Below are 21,000 nucleotides of genomic sequence, written 5' to 3' on the forward strand. Positions count from 1 at the left end.
GCGTTTATCGACGCGTAATCGCAACTTTAACTACTGTCTTAACTGCAGTACACGCGGCCGTTTCCCAAAGAATTTCCTTCTACCCCTCGGAGGATCGATAATCCTCCAAGGAGCAGAGGTAAACGAAATCGTGGACACCGGAGAGTATTTCTTCTCGTTGCTAGAAATAGAAATGCTCTAGGATCTGTCTCTGATTATCCCGACGACGACACTTTTATCGTGGACGCGCGTGTTAGCTGCGTGGCACCTGGCCAGATTTATCGGGTCGATCGAATATCCCGCATTAAACCGTAATGGCTGTTACACGCTCGTAATCGACTCGACGAGCACGCACACGGTGTATCAATTTTCGATCCAGGGTAGTCGGAGTGGCGCCTGCTTCCACCACCGTGTAAGTAACACACGTCGCTAAATTCTTGAACGAATCCACGTCGTAGACTATGTATATTATCGAGGCAGGAATTAAACCGATTTGGAAACTACGAGTAAACAAACTCATGGTTGATTGCTGTAATTACGGGTCTTTTATAAGCCTCGCGGCAATCAACCTCTAGTAAAGCTATTCCACGAATGTTCTGAATAAACCAGAGACCGAATGCCTCTGTTCGATCGATACACGGTGTACGTCAAATTGTTGTCGTTTCCTGTTTTTTACTTTTCTCGTCACAGCTTCTACTACGTATTTCACATCCCCCGGTTGCTACCCGGTAAAAGACAGAAAACATAATTTATCCCCTACGTTCTTCGATTGTATCCATAGAAATATGAACGTGCATAAATGTCCGCGATCTATTTACTACCCGTTAATCAGCTATCTGGCCGCATCAATCGAGGATTGACATTACGAACGTTCGCCATTTCTTATTCGAGGTCAGCCGAATAAAACCGGCTCTCGATTAATGGAAACCGAAACGAACCTGGCGCACTGTTCCTCGTTACAATCGCTGGTTAATAATTCGCTCGATTATGCTCCCGTATTTCACGGGGATACTTTATCGGTAGCAGCAGGCAAACGTAATTGCGATCCCGATTAGCCGTCGGCGAGACGGGTAATCGAGCGACAATCGGGGCAAAAACGCGCGGTATCGATCGCTCGCGGGACCATGAGATAGATACAGCGTGCATATATTCATGAACTGACATAATGATACACGCACCGGGCCCGTGGACACGTGTACACTGCTTGTAATAATACCAGCTGCACCAGCGGGCCGTACGACGGCCGACGAATGGCTCAACAGGTATCGATTCAGGCAAATGTCAAAGGTGTGCCACTCGCTGAAACTGCATTTTCCCAATAAATTAGCCCGCCAACTGGTCATCCTTCGTTCTATAGACTTTTCGAATTTAACCGCGAACGAATCGCGTCGTTTACACGCGATGCATGGTATCCGCGTGGCTTTATACCGATCTGTTCCCTTCTCATCGATCCACCAAAGTATTCTACTTAGTTATTAACGAATAATCGAGCGAAGCTAGCTATTTTTTTTTTTTTTTTTTTATCGCGATGAATTCGTATCGAAGGTAATAAGACACTAAAGAACGCACGATCTAATCCGCTTTCACCGATCGAATACAACGCGACACGTTACGATTGTTTTTATCGAAGCACGCACACGGAAAATCTCGTATTTTTCATCGCGTTACGCTATAAGATGTCACTGATAAAGCGCTAAGAATATAATAGAAAGAGATTCCCATCTTTTTCATTCCGACAAGTTCGTACTAATTGCAAGAATATACGCGCGTTTATTTCTCGACAGGACGCACAGTGCCATCTAACAGAGAGCAACGTTCACGTAGCGATATAACAAGGTTCATTGCCAACTGTTTCATAATCCTACATATTTCATAATCCTGTATATATTACAGACAATAACGATGAAAATTATCGACGTAGATTAGACTGTCCTCTAAAATTCTGCTTAAATAACTAGGATTTACGATTCTGTCAATATTTTTGTAAAATACAACTCGAACGTAATGTTTGGAAGCACGTGTGCATTTAGCAGGCTCCTGAAAGGAAGAAAAAGAACGCTGACCTTCTTCCACGGCTACCAGAAACTCGCGTATCGATAAATACTTACTTTACGAGGCCATCTTGTCGCGAGGAACTACGCGTTTACGATCATGAAGAACGGATAGACCGGTGTCGTGACGAGCTATGACGATAAAAAGGAGCGTGTAAAAAGCGGGGAACATGGACGATGCAGCTGGACATCTAACGGCTATTCTCTGCTACAAAGCAACAACGTCATCGGTTAATGATTCCCTAGCGATCGTCCGAGATTCTCGAGATGTCTCCTCTACCCCTGACTTTATTAAGAAACGAGCAAAGTTCCGTTCATAGTTCTCGATTGCGTGTTCAACTTCCTCGAAAGCTGTTTTGCTCCCGTCGTAATTACGTCGATGCGTGCTCGTGACTGTCAACGATACTTCCTTCGAGGGACGTAGAATCGGCGGAACGGATTACGTTGCTTGTTAGAGTTTCGTCGTCGGCTTGGTATTGTTAGGGGCGCGTCTTCGTCGATGTAATGGTTAAGAATTATGTCGGATCGTGCAAGATATATTATATCAAGATGAGAATTATCGCGATACCACGGTAGACAAACTCGAAGAAGCTGTCATCAACGCGATCCGTGTAATCGCGTGCTCGAGTCGAGATAAAGCCGTTCGCCGAGCTTGGTATTTCGTCCACTCGCTTCACAATCTTCTCGCTACTTCCGCTCCCTTACGAGCATCGTAATTTGCAATTTGAGCTATTTACAGCTCGAGCATCGATAGAGAAACGACGAGCATAGGAATGGTCGAGAAGAGGGAGTAGACAGAGAGAGAGAGAGAGAGATTGTACGTTTAATTAGAAGAAAAGAAACGGCGAAGGGTTTATCGGATTCCAAAGACGTGGCCAGTTGGCGTGACGCGTTTCAATTTGTTGGAGCTGGCCGATTCTGGCGGCTGGCCATTATCGTACAGCTTTAATGCCGTTAAAGCAAGTTTCCACGCACAATATTAAGCAGCCTTCACATGGCTAGATTGCGATCGTTCTGGCAACGGGCAGATAGTCCAGCAGCACGCGACCGCACGCGAAATAAAATAATCGCATGCACTTGGCGCGACTAAGGGCGCGCACTCTCAACTCGAAATAACACCGTAATAAAAGGCAGAATGGAGTAAGTCGACTTTATCCTCGATCGAGATCGAATCGCCAGATACGCGATATTTTTTCCAATTCGACGAATTCCAGCTCGTCTCCGTTTACGTCGCACCGGAGTTTCGATTTAAAGTTTCATCGACGGAACAATGAAATTCTACGTCGGCACGGTGATGCATAATAAACGTTACGTATATTCGAGGACACCGTATCGCCAGCGACGAAAGCAACGAGACGGATAAACGAAAGAGAGAAGAAAACCTCGATCAGCGATATTAATTTATTGGTCTCGTTTGTTCTCGTCGCGATCCACCGGCGACAAGACGGCTGAGCGATTGAATATTAAGTGACGGAGCTTCTGTCTGCTTCTCGGCGAACTTCGCCCAAGGGACTTCCTTCGAACTAGAAAACGAGACCGAGAGCTACGACAGCCGCGAGAGGTGCGCACCGGGTACCAGACTAGTCGCCGGGGTGGAACGAGGACGAAACGAGGACGAAACGAGGACGAAACGAGCAACGAAGATGAGACAGAGCAGAGAAGGGGAAAAGCAGGCAGAAAGAGACGACGAGATCGAGGGACAGAATATATACGAGGGATGGAGGAAGAGAAAGAAAGACGGAGAAATACGGAATGGAGAAGAGTGCCGGGGGCGATTTCAATAATTAATGTCACGGGAATTGCCGTACACCGGCGATAGTACCGGCGGAGTTACTACCGCAAACTTGAAATTCCCTGTCGCGGTATTCGAGGCAGATCGGTCCATGGATAATTACTGCGATTATCCTACGGACAAGCCGGCAAAGTCTTCGCGAGTTTATCGGCTCTTACTAATGAAAACTTCGCGAAGTACTCGAGAGTCCCGTGCGCGCAGCCTTTCAACCGCTCCGCCCCGCTAATAAATTTCTTTCGAGCAATTGGCAGTTTTCGCGCCAAACCTCTTTGCTTCTTTTCCTTGATTTATATACACGGTGTTTAAAAATTGCCGCGTTGACTTTCAAGGATTCTCTCCGAAGAAGCACTCGTTTCGATACGAAATCAACCGTATTTTACGTCAGAAGAATTACTTCTACCACTTATCATCGGCTAGTCGTTTCTTACTCGTTTCTGTGAATATAACAAATTTTTAAAGTCGGGAACTTTTTCTTCTTTTAATAACACACCATACACATCGTCGTTTGAACGCGACTGAACGAAATTTCCAAGACATCGATACCATCGATTACAATTCACCGGTCTATTCGAGCAGAAGAAACGGCAACAGAAGGACCAAGCGTTTCGACGTTTCTCCAGCGTTGACAATAGTGCAGCGAGATATTACTTGACCTAGGACACGTCGATAGACAGAAGAAAGGCGTCGATCGGCGAGTGTCCTGTCTCGATCCGACGATAGAACCATGGAACGGTTGGTTCCCATGGAAACCACTTCGTCTCGCCGTTCTCTCGCTTATTCTTCTCGACGTATCGCGGCAGACGAAAAGAGGAACGCCAGAGAGGAGCCTGCAGAAGGACCAGGAAACGAGGGAGACGCGCGAAAAAGGAAAAATATCGTCGGAAGGCGGGGGAGGGGATGAAAAAGAGGGTTTACACAAAGAAAGAAGAAGACAGCAACCACCGTGGCACAACCAGACCACGACCGAAAGTGTAGTTGAAGAAGGAAGAGCCGAGGCGCTGCTGCGTGGCTATTTGTTAGGAGAAGCTGTCGTTGTACGTTCACCTTCGTTCTACGAGCTGTCACTCGTGTACTTTCGCGTCTAAATGGGGAAGAGTTCGTGACGCAACATACAGAAAATACGACGGTTGCGTCTATTTAACAGCAGACCTACCGACGATCAAAATATAAATCTCGTAGCAAAGAAATCAAAATGAATCGCATATAGAAAATAAAATACGTAATATTAGGTTGAAACCAAGTCTGCGAAATGTCGCGGTGTTTATCTCGACAGAACAAAAACTTTTCCGACAACCTAATACATGAGAAAAAATGTTTGTCCGTATTCTTTACCAACGACCGACCAAATCTTTACAAAAAATACAATTTCTACGAGAAATTACGAATTCGCAATTTGATAATTTCCAACATTAATTGCGCCTAAATATGCTGCTCTCAAAATCCAAATTGATCGACTCGCACTTTCTGCTAATTTCTTCGTTTCGTTATTTGATTCCCTATGTTACTCGACCTAATATCTGGCCAGTTAGCGAAACACTGTCGTATCTGCAAATCTCGATACATTTAAAAACGGAGATTCGAACGAAAAGGTCGAGGGTGGTGGAGAGTAATTCGAGCGTTTGCTGAAATCACGGGGGTGCATCGAAAGCCAAACGTTACGATGGAAAATGAACGTAGGAACCCGGGGCCTTTTAGCCGTAGCGGCGCGCTGCCTAAAAGGTCGTCGGTCACGCGATCACACCCTCGCTCGTTAACACCTATACAGAGAAGAGAGCGGCATAGGAGGGGAAGAGTACAGGTGGATGAATTCGGCGCGGAAGCGTGCCGCTGGTAGGCGGTTGGAGGCACGCGCATTACAATTCCGACGCGGTTAACGCGTTCCCTCCTCTTAATCAGCTCGAGACGTCCTCGAGTCCGTTCTCCCTGATAAAGAGGAAGCCACTGGCACGTTCGGGGCAAGAGGTTAAACGTGGCCCGACCTCTCTACCGTGTCGGTGGGCGTTTCGCCGCTTGCGCCGACAGGGCAGGAAGTGGCCGCGGAGAAATATACCGGCCACCAAGGTAAATTAGGAAGCTAAAGGGGAACCGGAAGCGGCAGATTCCGAGATTAGATTCTGCCAGTCGTCCCGTAAAAGTCTAACGTTCCGCCGGATAATCCAAACGATTCTCGTCCATTCGAGGTACAGCGATGCGGTCGCTTAGCAGTGGCGGATTTGGAATGATATTTCTGTAGAAATGCAGATATCCGAGCAGGTGGCTCGCAGAATCCTTTTGCACATTAATTCACCGAATAGTGGTATTAAAGAAACAATTTACGAGTCGTTGGTTACGTTTCTCGTTTACTATTTCATAGTATTACACGATATAAGAATATTAAGAGACTGGTGATTTGTAGCACGTGATTTGTTTGCTTGTAAAATATCATTTCTTTCCTTATCATACTCGTTACTCTTACGGAAGAGAATTTATTAATACCATTAGCTTCTAATTAACGACTTGTAAAATTTACTAATAAATCGGCAAATTTAGTTAGCTTAATCGTGCAAGAAAAATTCATTGGTGTTATACGAGATACATTGATATTAATAATTTGCAATTTTTCGCGAATGCGAAATTTAGCAATGAAAGAATCGAGCCGCTGATTAGTTCAAAGTCGCACGGAATAAAGCGGCAGAATCGAGAAGCGTTGATTTTCGAGGATTTGACACGCGGGATGCGTGAAAGTCGCGAGGTGGGTTTACCGCGCGCGATGAGGCAAACTCAAATATACGAAGCGAGAAGCAAATTCTCAGCGCGCGGCCCGCGAGGGACATGGGGTGTAACACAGGCGCGTACACGTTCGTAACGGCGACGATAATAGGCGTCGCAAAGTGGCCAGTGTATATTCGAGCATCGACGTCAAACGGAAGGGAGAGCCGCCACATCGAATGGTTAATTCATGAAACAGTATCCCTTGCTGCTCCCTCGCCCTCTCTCGAGTTTGAACGCCCCCACCAGTTCGCGTGCGCATCGTTTAGAAACATTCGAATATCAATGAATCCACAGGTTTTTGCCCTGGACCTCGGACAATCCGGCGCGACGTGATTCTCCATTTTTGACAATGGTCCCCGTTATACGCGTGGCAAGCCGTGACGTCGGCGCCAGCATGCGAGTAGTCAGGCCGAAAGCTAACTAAATATTTGGATTTTCGTGAACAAACATGGGATCTGGTAAAAATTTTGTGGCGCGCGCCTCGAATTTCACGGACCGACGTTTACGTAAATCGGAAATTTGTAAAACGTGACCATTCACAAATATTTTTTTGCATCTCGGTTGATCTTTTGTCGCGGTGTGTCAACTATCTATCGGCTCTTTTTCAGTTGATTTTTATTTTGTATTTGTCGAAATAAAATCTAGATTCGTTCGACTGTCGAAACACTATAGCTGAACATACAATGAGTCATGGAAATATTCCATCACACTGTCATCGTCGGCTATCGGTGGATTTATTCATTCATGAAAATGCGTTTGTTATGACCGAATGGCGAATATACCGCGAGAGAAAAGTTTGAAATCGCTGTGTGTAGACGATGTGTCGAAATGAAAGTAATTGTCGAAACGCAATTGTGCGTTTGCCATCGCCGTAATATCGATTTTCGATTAACATTACAGATTAATAAAAGATTAATGGAAGATTTGGAATAAACGTAGTCGGAAACATGGTTCGAAATTTTCAGTCTGTGTATACATCTATGCGCGTAGTAATTATTATTTCAAGCTGAAATAGAATTAAACGAGATACGAACTTCCTCATACTCGATCAGCTATCGACAACCAGGAGGAAAAATTTATGGACGAACGAAGAAAAAACTGAATCAAGTAAAAAATAGTTAGGCAGTGAATGGACAACGTTTCATTTTATATCTGATACTCGATGAAGCATAAATCACACGACAGTCAGCCACAGCAACTGTGTTACGTGCCTCTAAAAAAGTTCTAGGTGTTTAAGGTAAACAGTTATCGAATCAGCTGGTGTAACGTAAATTTTCCGCGCGTCGCCGAAATATATATTTTCCCACCGTCTGTCCGTCCGTGCGCATATAAACGCGTATAACCGTGTATACGAAACCGTCGGAGTCAAATATAAATTTGCCCGGACGGTGAGTTAATGGAAAAGGTCAGTGACTGCGAAACGCGGCTGCAAATTGACGTTCGGGCTTTTTGCGGATCGCAATGAATCCACAGGTTTTTCATAGGCCGTGCTACTTTGTTTCCAACGGGGGCCGTCACGCAAATAATTCCTGCGGTTTTATGAAAATATTTCACCTTGCAAAGAATAATACGAGATTCGCCGGTTGAAAAGGACCGACTCGCGAACAACGCCGCGTGCAACGATTAAATTAGCCCGCGGCAGTCTCGTCATGACCATTATCGCGTATAAAGTATAAAAGCAGAAACAGTAAATAAACTTGAAAAAAGAAGAAGAGAAAAGGAGAAAGGAGGAAAAGAAGAGCGGAAAAGAAGAACAGGGGAAACGAAGTTAAACCGTTCCGAAATATCCGTTTCCGAGCGTTCATCGTTGTCACGCACTGCACCGCGGATAATCAGACTCGTTTCCTACGGTAATAAAAATCTCTTGTTTCGCCAAAGTTAATTACGTAATAGGCTACAAATGTTAAACAACCGTTGACGAAATGAGGCCAATTTTTCTGCAAGGCTCTACCGACCGTTTACAGATCGCTGCTCTTTTAAAACGGAATCTACTTTACGTAAAATCTCGTACGGAACGATCGAGAGTGTATGACTAACGCGAAATCGCGTAGAAAACGTCGTAGTCCGTTCAAGCATTTCCAACGAGGGGATAGCTGGTAAATACCGAGAGGCTTGTTATCGTCAGTCTCATAATGGGATAGCTTTTCGGCGCATCGGATAGACTAGAGTCGCGTTCGAATGGAACAGGTAACAGGATTGCCGTCTTCGATCGCGCCATCGAGCATTTCCACTCGACGGGGGATTAGCCCGAAACACGAGGCATGCAACACACACTGGAAACTTTACTTACGAGGCTTCGTGGCTTCCTGCGGCGTCACCTCGGTCAACTGTAAAGAAAAACACCGATTATTCAAAATTGATAATATCAAACAGGAAATGCGACCTACAAACGTAACTTCACGATCGAACTTGCCGCGTCGAATGACGATTCGAATTTAACTATTTTCTACTCTATTAGAACGAATTTTGTTACAACTATGGATACATCGTGATTACACGATTATACGTTTACGGCATACATTTCCCAACGAATGCAACTATTTGAAGGATTCGAAGATCGAAATGAGACTAACTCATCCAAGACTTTGCGAACTTGATAGGAAACTGCAAGAAGTATATTTGAAATCATAGCATGGAAATAACAAAATACGATAATAATATTAACGTCGAGATTGTTGAGATTATACTATAATTCGAGAAAATACGAGCGTTTCGTTATTATTATTTTCATAAACTACTACTGTACTCCTAACAAATTGTATATTCGTTTTATCCGAAGAATTCGTCGGAACGCTGATAAATCTGACCAGTGTAACCATAGACCAACGTACCGCTTCATTTTTGTGTCGTAAAAGATATTCCACGTGAAAACGTACCGCTTTAATGTTTTCGCCAAGACTTTGTTTACACTGGGCTACCGTTGATCGATCGATCGATCGATCGATTCGATCTACCTTAACTCGTTCGCAACAGTCCGCGTAAACACAGTGTCAACCAAGTTGAAACGACTTGTAGCCGTTCAACCAGAAATAGCCCATTCTTCTATTTTTGGTTGAACGACCTGGTCATCTCAACTGTAGTTGCCTAACGTAAACGTGGTTTTAGCACGTCGCCATGTTTTACGACTGTTCCGTGAGAGATAAAATTCGAGAAGCAAACTGGTCGCGGCATACGTCGGAAGATTTCGTCGCGGGAAAGCTGGCTGACCGTTCCGGTCTTGCGAATTTCGATTAATCGCGTCGCCTCGTAGCTGTCGGACGAATGTCAGCAGCGTGGAAAACCGCGAGCGCCCACGCGATTCGGCATCGGAAAAAGGAAAACACGAGTCTCGAGAAATTAATCCGCCTTTCACCAGATATCTCGCGGCTCGTTTTCCCCTTTATCCACGCTGACTCTCGCGCGCTTCTCTTTCGTCCTTCCTTTCTACGTTTCTTTGTTTCTTCTTCTCGCCGACAATGACGAAACGATACGAAACGACATTCGGCAGCGCACGAAACTCTTGACACGAAGCCAAGTGGCACGAAAGCTACAGCTTGTTCGGCTCGAAAACGCCGGCATCGATCGATCGGACTCGCGCTTTCAGCGACCGCGAGCGTGGCCTGTGGACGACGAGGAAACCGAAATTCCGCGTTTAACAGGCCGTGCCGGTCGTTTTCTAGAACGGACACACGGGCGTTGCGCGAAAGCCGATTTATCCGCAACGAAAGGCGTCCGTCTCGGTCGAGCGCGAGCTTCTTGATACAGTGCCAAGTAGCACGAAACACTTCTCGGTCGCTCGATACAATTCGAAACGTTTCCACGATCGATACGCGTCCTAAGATTTGCCACGGCTTCTCTGTAATCAAGGGGAACGCGATCGCTCAATTTCACGCGACACTTTATACCACGCTATGTACACACAGTACAGCTCCCAAGTATCGGAGCAGTTATAAGAATTTAAGTAAACTCGAAAAATCATTAGGAAATTATCGAAATCCTTGAGAATTATTATTACGCCTGAAACGTTAAATTATACTTTAAAGATGCACGTTATTCAATACTGGAATAAGAATGTTCGCAATTTCACATAATAGAATTAATTCTCTTCTTGCCTATGTATATCTGTCTATATAATTTTGATATCCATATGATATGAGTTTTTTTTTTTTGTTATTTGGCTCTATATATACTGTAGACGATTTTATCTTGAATTTGGTAATTTCGAGTACGCTTCTTGGAGTGTCTTATTTCATTCGTTCTTTAATCTTGGGATTTCAATTGAAAAATGATTTATTATATCGTTGCGATTCTTCGAAATAGTTGTAAGAAACGTATGCCTTTCGCGTGTGCACGTTGGATCGCGACTCTGTATGAATATAAAGCTCCGATCGATTAGTGGTTTGCTTGATATTTTACGCTCATTATCATGCTTCGTACGAAACTAGCACGTGTCCCGACAATACTTACGCACAGATCTCTGCGTATATACTATAGTCTTTAATGATGCGCAACAATGGAAAAAAGAGCGTTTATCTATACCGTACCAAAATTCGTTACACGAACAGACAGGATCCAATGCTCACCTTTACTAGCACAGGATTGAACGTGAACTTCGACTCCGGCTCCTTTCTCGGCGTCTGGGCGATAGCCGACAGAGGCGTGGGCGGCATGCTCATTTCCTGAAACAGAAGCGATCGAACGTCGATTAACGTTTAAGCCGGCACACGAGCGTAATTCATCCTCGATTCTCGTCCGCAAAACACAATTCTCAACATCGACACACGTACATACTCGGAAGGAACGAAAGAAGAAAGAGCAGAGGGAAGATACGTAAACCGACTCGAATGCAGAGAAAACACGTCACCTTTTCTTTCGCCCATTGTCGGAGCCACGAAAGAGGTGACCCTTTTCCTTTCATCGCGGCATCGCGTCAGTGGTCGTGGGCTTGTGCAAGTGCTACGTCTCGAAAACGAGTACTTTTGCGTAAGACCGAGCGCATCTGGGCCACGATTACGTCAACGGGCACCGGACCGAGGTCCACGAATTCCGCGTATGATCAGCCGCGGCGACCAGGTACTCGGAACTCGTGTCTATTAACGTAGTGGGCCGTGGTCTCGAGTTCGTGAACACGTGCGCGCGCGTGAGCGAACGAACGAACGTCCATACGCACGCCGTGCATCACGAGGATGGAGTGGAAGTCGCAAACACGCGAACAATGCAGTCTGGTACATCGGCATGGCGCGGCCTGAACGAAACGCATTTCCACCGGCGAATCGTCGGGACCGATTCATTGACCCGTCGAGACATCCGTCGACGCGAACAAAGACCGTCGAGACAAAAGCCTCTCGTCGGTGTGCTTATATTCTTCCTACGATCAACGACAGAGCTTGTTTACCGGCGTTACACGGCGAATTATGCAGCCGTGAAAATTCGACCGGTTCGAGTGCTGCTTCTTCGTACGAGGTTCGCGAGGAAGGCGAGACGATTTCAACGCGTTACCCGGAAGTCGGATTTCCGTGTTATTCCCTTACTATGGTAATGAAAAATAGCCAAAGAGAATATCCATCTTTTCTACGACTGCAACTTCGGCACGATAACGTACGTCATCAATCCCGACGATTTCTATATCAATAAACCTTACGCTTACAACTTGCTTCGAATCTCGATATCTGAATTTTGCACAGATATCGCTGTTTGGCATCGATAATGGGATAATCGATAAATATTGCAAATTTCCTTCTATCGAATAGAAAGTCTACGTTGTGTTTCTATTTTTGTCGCGTAAAACGGCATATTTACGACGCATCAGTTTCGCGTCAGAGGGCTATTAAGGACAAATAAAATTGGGAAATACAAAACTATTGTTACTGCGTTATTTTTATAAGCGTCCTTACGAGATGTACGTGTAGATATCTATCTTCGCACTTACATGGTAAATAACATTATCATAAAACTCCCGAATAATCGACTGAATCTCTTCATCTCGTATTATTAGTCCGACTAATAGAAGATAATGCTCGGGAAAATTGATATCGAGTATGCTCGTTTATCACTTTGTTTAAGCTATTCCTGTATCGCGTTCAACTACTTCGTTCAACTACTCCTTCCTTAAACGTGGAATTTATTCATGATACAAATAAACGATCGCATATATTGATTATGACGCATTGATCGATTATGAGAACGCCTATTGCTGCAATTGTAATTACGTCCGATAATAATTCCGTTAATAGAGGCGCGGCTATGAATCTCCATACTCGAAGCTGAGTATTAGCTTGTTCGTATAAGCAATATACGATAGGACAAAGTTCTACACCGTGGCCGATACAACTTTGGAAGACAAGCTCGCGAAAGTTCGCGCCTGTTTGTTCCTGCTTCGATGACAGAAACGTGAATATCGAGCTATCCACGGTTCGTCGGCGTCTACGTGCACGTGGCACGTTGTAACCGTGACACGGCTTAGTCGACGTCGCAATCAACGTCGCTTTTAAACACTGCCCACGTGAGAATCACGCGCTATGTAACGCACGTGCGTCGAGAAACGTGGACGTGGATGTCTTCCTCGTTTTATTCAACGTGGGAAAACGGGCTGTATCGTCGACGATGTCGACACGAATGTGCGTCCTCGTGCGACGTTCGTCGCGACCAACCAAATGCGCGACGCGTGCGATGTGACAAGAACTTTGAGCGCAGAGACGGAGAAACTGTGTAAAGTAACGTGAGGCTTTTTAAAGAGTGGCATTAGCTGAGGGCGTTCGTTTCGACGAAAGATCTCCGGTTTGAAGTGGATGTTCCAGAGGGTCCTGTATGTCGTCACAGGTTCTTGAACATCTCTACCGGTTTGACGCGCGATAAATTGGGGATCTGGCCCGACCGCTTGGCACTCACGCGTGTCAACCGAAACAGATCTTCGACCTGACGATCCACACGCTTCCATAAACGAGCTTTCTCCTTTCAAAGGGGCAAAGCGATGCGATCGAAGAAATTCATTGTAAAGAGCAACGGTTAGTTTCTTATTTTATTTTATCGATCAATTTTATCGACGAATTATTATTATTGTTATTATTATTACGCAGAATGGTAAATTAGAGATTATCGAACGCTCGGCTCTACCGCGATCCTTGAATCTTCATGTTTCGATCTTGTTTTCATTTTAAATCTCAATCAAATACGTTTAATATCTGTTGATCGTACAGAAGGCTGATAAATGTTGCTTCTGATCATCGATCTTTCATTCGTTTACGCATTTTGTTAACGTTCATGCACTGTTGTTACAAATCGGCTACATTGTCCGAATATGAATGGTAATGCGTGTACATATGTATCAGCGTATTCCAGCAACGTTGAATAGGGTTTTCATCGTTTAGCAATCGAGTTGGGAAATATGCAGCGTCCGCGGAAAAACACGGCGCAACGATACGCGAAATATTGTATATCGCATATACACAGAGATATATAGATTGTCCTGCGAAAAAGAATAATGCAACCGCGGCGGGATCGCTCCACGATCATGCATAATGTATCGCGGCGCGTCGTGAATATAACGGTGAACGGCAATGGCAGCGTTATCCTTCGAGCGGAAACGCACGGCAGAACATCGTTACCAGTTAACGTTCCGATATTTTTCCGCTCCACATTTTCCCACCAACGAAAATCGCGTCATCGACCGTCCACGCGAGTGTTGCGTTAATTGGCGCTGTTGCTTTTCGATCATGCGTATCATCGACCGACATTCGCGGGAAGGACAATGGAAGACCAAATCTATGAGACGACTGTATTCTCTCTGATACGCGTATGTTTACACGTTTCCGATTGTATCGAATTTTTAGAGAGAATAGATGCCATTAAACCTTTGATAATATGGTAGACAAGACGAACTACGATCGTCGGCAATTTATCGAGAGAAGAAAGGAAGCAGCCATCGCCACACGATCGTTTCCTTCGTTTCGTGGAAAACAAGGAAACAATTACGATTTTCAACGATAATTGAATATCTGCAACGAATAGATTTAGTATTCGCACGCTGTACGATTCTCGTATCATTTTGTATCGCTATTAAAAATAATAATAACAGGAAACGTGTAACTAAGTAGCTACCGATATTATTATAGTGTACCGGAAAGCGTTAATTAATCGATTTGTACAATGAAAGGCCGGTACGCGAATGCTCACGATCTGCAAAAGAGAAAACAGGAGAGAAACCTTGGTGAGTTAACAGAGAGAAAAACGCGGTCGAACCGAAGATGCGATTCGCATGCAGAATCGTTCGCGGCTGTCGATTCAGGGATGCGAACAAACGAAGAAAGAAAAGAAAAAAGGAAGAGTGGAGAGAAAAGAAAAAAAAAAAAGTAAAAGAGACGAAACGAAGCGAACGAACTGGTGTCGTTAATCGCGACTTATTATTCTCGCTCGGCCGTGTGCAGCTCCGAGACACGCGTGACTCGCGTACGAAATCGTCCATTTGCATCCCGCCGCTCGACGACCACGGGCACGACGCCGACGAACGACACACAGGGCCGAACGAAAAAGGACTCGACACGTTTGCCAAGAGGAGAGAATTCTCCGGGGGCTGAGTCACCCTCTCCGCGCGACGTACCATTTCGTGCGAACCAGTTACATTCGCGGCCAGCCGCTTTATTCCTCGTGAACACGAAACGCCACCGCGAGTTATGGGGATTCCACGAGCCATCTAATGGATCCGTGGGACCACGATCGATGGGATCGAAACGTTGAACCCGAGTCGAACGCGTTACTTCCCAGAAGAAAATCGACCGTTCCAAATTGAATTTCCTTTCCTTTTACCCTCACACACCGTTCTTATACAGATATTCCAACTTATACAGTTCAAAACGATATTGCCGGTTTACTGATGACGTTCAGATTAGGATCGCCGAATGATCGAACGAATAAAGCCGATTGATGCGAAGAAACTTCCGAAAATTTCCACGATAAGATAATCCGCCCTCCGCGACAGTCGCTGAATTATTTATTCCTAACAGGCGAGAGAACAAAGGGGTTCGATGATCCGTAGCGTGACTACGAGCCGGCCAACAAAATCGCATGTATCGTCACAGCTAGGGCTATTTACAAAAGCTGCGCCTCGACAAGGGGTGAAGGAACTTGAATCAAGAGGACGAAGGCGACCCTCCGCCAGTAATTTGTCAAACGATAACGAATATCGTTTGTTTTATTATTGACCATCCAGTCTTTTCGAAATCGTGATCGTAGAACGGGAATACGTACACATTCCTCTTCATAAATACTAGGATATCCATAGAACGTAATACTTGATCCAGATAAGCGGGGGAAAGGATTAAAAGATTAGCATTTTCTGCATTCGTCGTTACGCGAATGGGAGGCAAAAATTTGTCAAAACTAATTGCGTGAAAATGGTAAAAATAACTGTTGTTTTCGGTGCCTGATCCTAATGAACGAGGGTGTATTATTGGTGCGTCGTACGAGCACCGTAATGCAGTTCGATAATTATGCTGGGCACGCGAGGAGGATTGAAAACCCGTTACCGAGTGGTCGACTCTCGATGCAATGGCTGTCGAAGGAAACTCGCAAGATCGCATTTGCGGGACCTTGAGCTACGAGCAGTTTCCCTGTGCTCGCCTAATGGACCAACGGGGGAAGACCATGGAATCGAAAATGCCGATTCGCCGTTGCAGATCGATCGTCACGTTCAACGCGTATTCCATTTTCACACAGAGGATATATCGCGCTGCAACTTTTATTTATCCCCCGCGATCAACCCCCCTGTGAATTTACGGCGCGCCATCACCATTCTCGATGCAATCCTTTATTTCAGCCATGGTTTTTCCAAACGTCGGACAGCCTGGCTCTGTTTCTCGGATAAATATTATCCTTGTCGAATATTCCATTCGACGAACGCGACGGATTTTTCCAGGGAGAAGAGGAATACGGGCGCGTATTTTTATCTCGTCACGCGACGCAGTCGTAATGGCATTCCGTGAAACGTCTGTTCGAGAGGTCCCGTGAGATCATAGGTGAACACTTGGTGTTTCCCTTCGAAGATGTGACTAACAGTTTCATACACAGGTCAGATAGAAGCCTCCGTTCAGATTAGTCGAGCGACTGGAATTCAGCCATCCACCGAAACCAATTCATCGGTGCCAACCTGTCGTCTACTTGAAGTATCCTTTCGAGTTTCTATTCTTCTTTCTGTTTACGATTTTAGCTTACGATCGTCGGATTTAACAGTTTCGCGCTTTATGAAAATTCTATCGTCCCACGATATCTAAAGAAGACGCGTATTTTAAAAATAGCTGATAAATCGACGAATTCGGATAGAAGTGAAAAATTATTCAGACGAGCGATACGAAAAAATGTTAAGGGTCGAGGAGGGACTTCGTACGTTTAAATGGGAAAACGGACAACGTTGGTGATGCGAGTGTACTTCGAGTTGCTTGAATTCAACTAACTTGACTAATCTGAACGAGTGTATATGACGTCGTTAGAAGGGTAACATTTCCATCGTGAAACCAAAATGAAACTAAACGGTACTTCGTCGCGAGATGATCTGGAGGGTCGGGCGTTGGGTATCGAGTCTCGACTGCAAAGCATTTGGCTGCGAGTTAACTCGATCAACCTCGAATTGACCTTATTAACTCGGTCTAATTGTCTTCTCCCTGCGTGTACGGTTAACCAACCGATCGTGTTCCGGAGGGGGATGGAAAAGCGAAACCGGAGAGAAGCTAGAACGGTTCACCAACTAACGCAAAAGGGAAAAAACGCAACGAGAGGCTGGAAGCTGGGAATCGGCGATCGAATGCGCGGAGAGAGCCCGACGAACCGTGCGCGTGGGCCGAAAACTGGATTAGCCGCGATTTATAGGGGCTACACGGGAATCGAATTTAAGCTGGAAAAAGCTCGAACGCGAGATCCTGCGGCAATGGCGATCGTCCGGCAAGAGTTTGCTCCCTAAATATCGCCGTGGGCACGAGGCCGTCTAGTCAACCGTAATGGAAGCTGAAAATCTCTCGATTAATCGACGAACAGAGTAGAAAGAGGAACACCGCAGGATGGAGGCGGCTCGTCGAGTCGGAGACGGAGGCGGACAATGTCCGATATAGGGGTTGAGGGTTGGGCGAGGGAAAGGGACGATAACGGTGGCGAAAGAACGCGATATTCAGGATCCACGCTAACGGTCGTCGTCGGCGAGCGCAATTAGCAGCCGCATTTACGATGCCTACTGGCGCAACTCTCGTATTTTCCCACGGGCAGAGCCGTGAGAATAATTCATGGGCCTCGACGGTGCTTCTATACCAAACGGCTAGGCCGGTCTGCAGGAAGGAGGATACGGCGGGAAAAGGGGGCACAGTTGAACCCAGCGGAGCTACAACGTCGACGACTGCCCGGTAGTATCGTCATAAATTCGCGCTGAAAGTGGAAAAGCTCGGAGAACGGTAACGACTCGATTCTCTCTCTCCCTCTCTCTCTCCTCTCCTCTCCTCTCCTCTCCTCTCCCTCTCGTTGGAAACACGGCGCGAACGGATGTCCCGTTTCGCCGACGAATCTGCGAGACTTTCGAGTCCCTGGTCCTCTGACGCTGTTGAATTATGCAGACGTATATCGATTCGATGATGAATGAAAGAAACGCTGGTCAAGAGAAGGCTGAAACGGAAAGCCTTAAACGTTCTACATTCGAGAGGATATTCTTGTTCGAAGAGACTAAAAAGTTCGTTTCGTTTCATTACGGTTTCAAGGAAACGACGCGATACTCGAAGATGTATTGTTGGAAATGTACAGAGTGGTTGTCACGATTGCTCCATGTCGAATGAATAATGTTTTCCGAATTTGACACACATGTAAAATACATGACCTTTCTTCCTCCGTACTACGGATATATCGGTCCTTTTTTTCACACATTTATTCTGCACTTCGCGGTTGTAAAAGCGACATTTTGTCGAAATACATTTCTTCCGTTTTTTACCCTTTTTGCTTTTCTCTATCGGAATGGATAACGACACTCGTACGGATCAAGATTCGCTTTGACGTTACTGTTTCTGATGAATGTTTAAAGCGACACAACGCAGAAAATTACAATACGAGCATGCATTTACTTAGTGACTTAGTTAATTTACTTAGTTACTAACAGGAAACACGGTAAAAGTCTCAGTGCCGACGACGCGACGTTCAACAGTGAATTAAGAGAACGCAGTCACGAAAGTTTCTACAATCAGAAAACGATCTATTGTATGACAGGCTGATAAACGCTTGCCTAACGACCTACACGAACCAACATTTCCCCAATCATATCCTACAGCGATTTCGATCAAGAGACATACCGTAATGTACAGTGGCTAAAAAAGGTATTTGCATGTGCGCATATTTTCCCACAAAGTGTTTTTACATCAGATTACATTTCATTACAAATCTTCGTAATCGTACGAAAGTTATACTACGTGATAAGAAACGTAACTCGCTTGAACCTAGTTAATTGGTATGTAAATACTGTAATAAATACAACGGTGTGCACATACTTCTTGCAACCACTGTACATTCAAGAAACACATGGAGGATACACGAGAGAGGCGTATGAAGAGGAAATTAAACGACATCTTGATCGAAAGGGAAAACGGTTACCGCCCACAGCGACCAGGTATTAATCGATCCCCATGGATGGCAGGCACACGGACAAGGACATCCCATCGTTGCCACCATATTTCGATACTCGATCAAGCGTGTCACAGTATTGTAGCTCCATAATGATATCAATTCGCTGATAATCGCTGTTAAGCCGTGTCCATAAATTAACATTGGAGTTGGGGCGAGCTTTTATCGGTCCCGAAACCAGAACATTATAACCGAAAATCTCGTTATAGGGACGATGGACGAGTTAAAACGATGGGCGTTCCGAACCGGACCAGATATTTTGTCCGTGTCTCGTCGAAGGCAGTCGGGAAGATCGAATTCCTAGACTCCCACGAGCGAGCCAGCTATTCCCGCGCCATCATTATTCTCTATTCACGAATAGAACTGGGTCAGCCGGCAGTTTATCAGCCCGATTGCAACCGTGTATCGAGTCCAGCTGTCTGCACCGATGGAATCGGGTTCACGAAACACGCGGGGCAAATTGTTTCGGGCCAATACTCTGGCTTCTGTCTCTCTCTCGATACTGTCGCGTATATATCGTTTCGACGAAAAATTCGAGTCTCGAATATCACAGCCGTGTCGTCGATCGGAAGTCACCGGAGAGCGGAACCAGACTTTGTACACGAGCAACGAAGCATCGTCGATTACGGAAAACTCGATTCAGAGGATCACCGGAAACCTAGTCTCGCTTTGCGGTGTTGATTTAAACGGGAACGCGATTGCGCGCCGACGGAGACTGCCGGTAATCACGGCGGCACGTGACTCGAGGACCTCTCGAAAGGACGAACAGAATTCAGGGCTTTGCCGTTCGCGAGAATCTCCTACATTCCACGTCGCTGAAACGTCGTTCGCCAGCTAGTAAAAGTGCCTCGAGCGACTCACCGAGGAATCCTTTGACTCTCTCGTTCCCTGAAATCACGACGCGTCGTTTTCGAGCGTAAGCGCCGAGCGAGAAAAACGAACCTAGTCTAGTTACCGTCTCGACCAATCAACCAACTTTTGGCTAAATTTTCGATCCGTTTCACGGCCATGTCCGCGGATTTACGAGCCTGAAATAGCTCGAATCGAACTTATGCCTCAAGGACACGTTCCTATAAATAGACACGTCCTTTCGACGTTGTACGAAGCGGCGCGGTTCGGCTTCCTTTTCTTTTCCTCAGAAACGCGTACCTCATAGTCTCGATCGATCGATCGTGGGTTCTCGCGGTGGAAAAGAAAAAGACTGGAAGGTTGGCCGATTCTATTAACGACCGGCGACAAAGTTCCCGTTGCCTGTAGGGTGCGAAAGTGTATGCCCGAGCAGCGGTGACGAAAGCCGATACGGTCGAACCAAACCGGTGGGTCGATTCGGTTGAACGACAGCCACGATATGACCGCGAATGAGATAGCGTTGTATCGGCGAGAAAATTGGCTTATCGACCAAGCCGAACTTGAAACGATGGCCAGGCTAAAGGCAAAGTTCGACGTTTGTCGCGAGGAACGCGTACACCGGCAGTCACGTTGTTTCGTAGAACCGTGCTGTCGTTTCGATGTTCAGAAACTATTACAGATATCACCGGTAGGATAAGATTAATTTATCGACCTCTTACCTTTAAAATATTCTCTACATCCGTGGTACTCTCGGCTGGACTAGGCCTCGAACTTGTTCCCTGAAACAGAAAAGAAAGGTTCGATTAACGTTCGTCTCGTTAACCAAGCTGCGCGTGTTTATGCCAATTCATATTCTCGATGAATTCATTTTTTAATTAAGATTCAATTCCTTTAAGATCAAAGAAGCAGAACAACACAAATATAATATTTATATAATATATATATATATTACATATATAT

General features: G+C 45.5%; 1 protein-coding gene across 13 annotated transcripts in view; it reads right to left on the reverse strand.

Moving 5' to 3' along the window:
- Window positions 1-21,000, reverse strand: part of LOC122574641 (AF4/FMR2 family member lilli) — a 166,933-nt gene that overhangs the window by 44,300 nt on the left and 101,633 nt on the right. For all 13 annotated transcript variants that reach the window (XM_043742511.1, XM_043742481.1, XM_043742471.1 and 10 more), the window contains 3 exons: window positions 20,760-20,819; window positions 11,136-11,231; window positions 8,864-8,900 (listed from right to left, as the gene is read on the reverse strand). In XM_043742511.1, coding sequence (XP_043598446.1) covers window positions 8,864-8,900; window positions 11,136-11,231; window positions 20,760-20,819 — 193 coding nt within the window. The remainder of the gene's footprint in view (window positions 1-8,863; window positions 8,901-11,135; window positions 11,232-20,759; window positions 20,820-21,000) is intronic.

The sequence above is a fragment of the Bombus pyrosoma genome, linkage group LG2 (genome assembly GCF_014825855.1).
Source record: "Bombus pyrosoma isolate SC7728 linkage group LG2, ASM1482585v1, whole genome shotgun sequence".
NCBI lineage: Eukaryota > Metazoa > Arthropoda > Insecta > Hymenoptera > Apidae > Bombus > Bombus pyrosoma.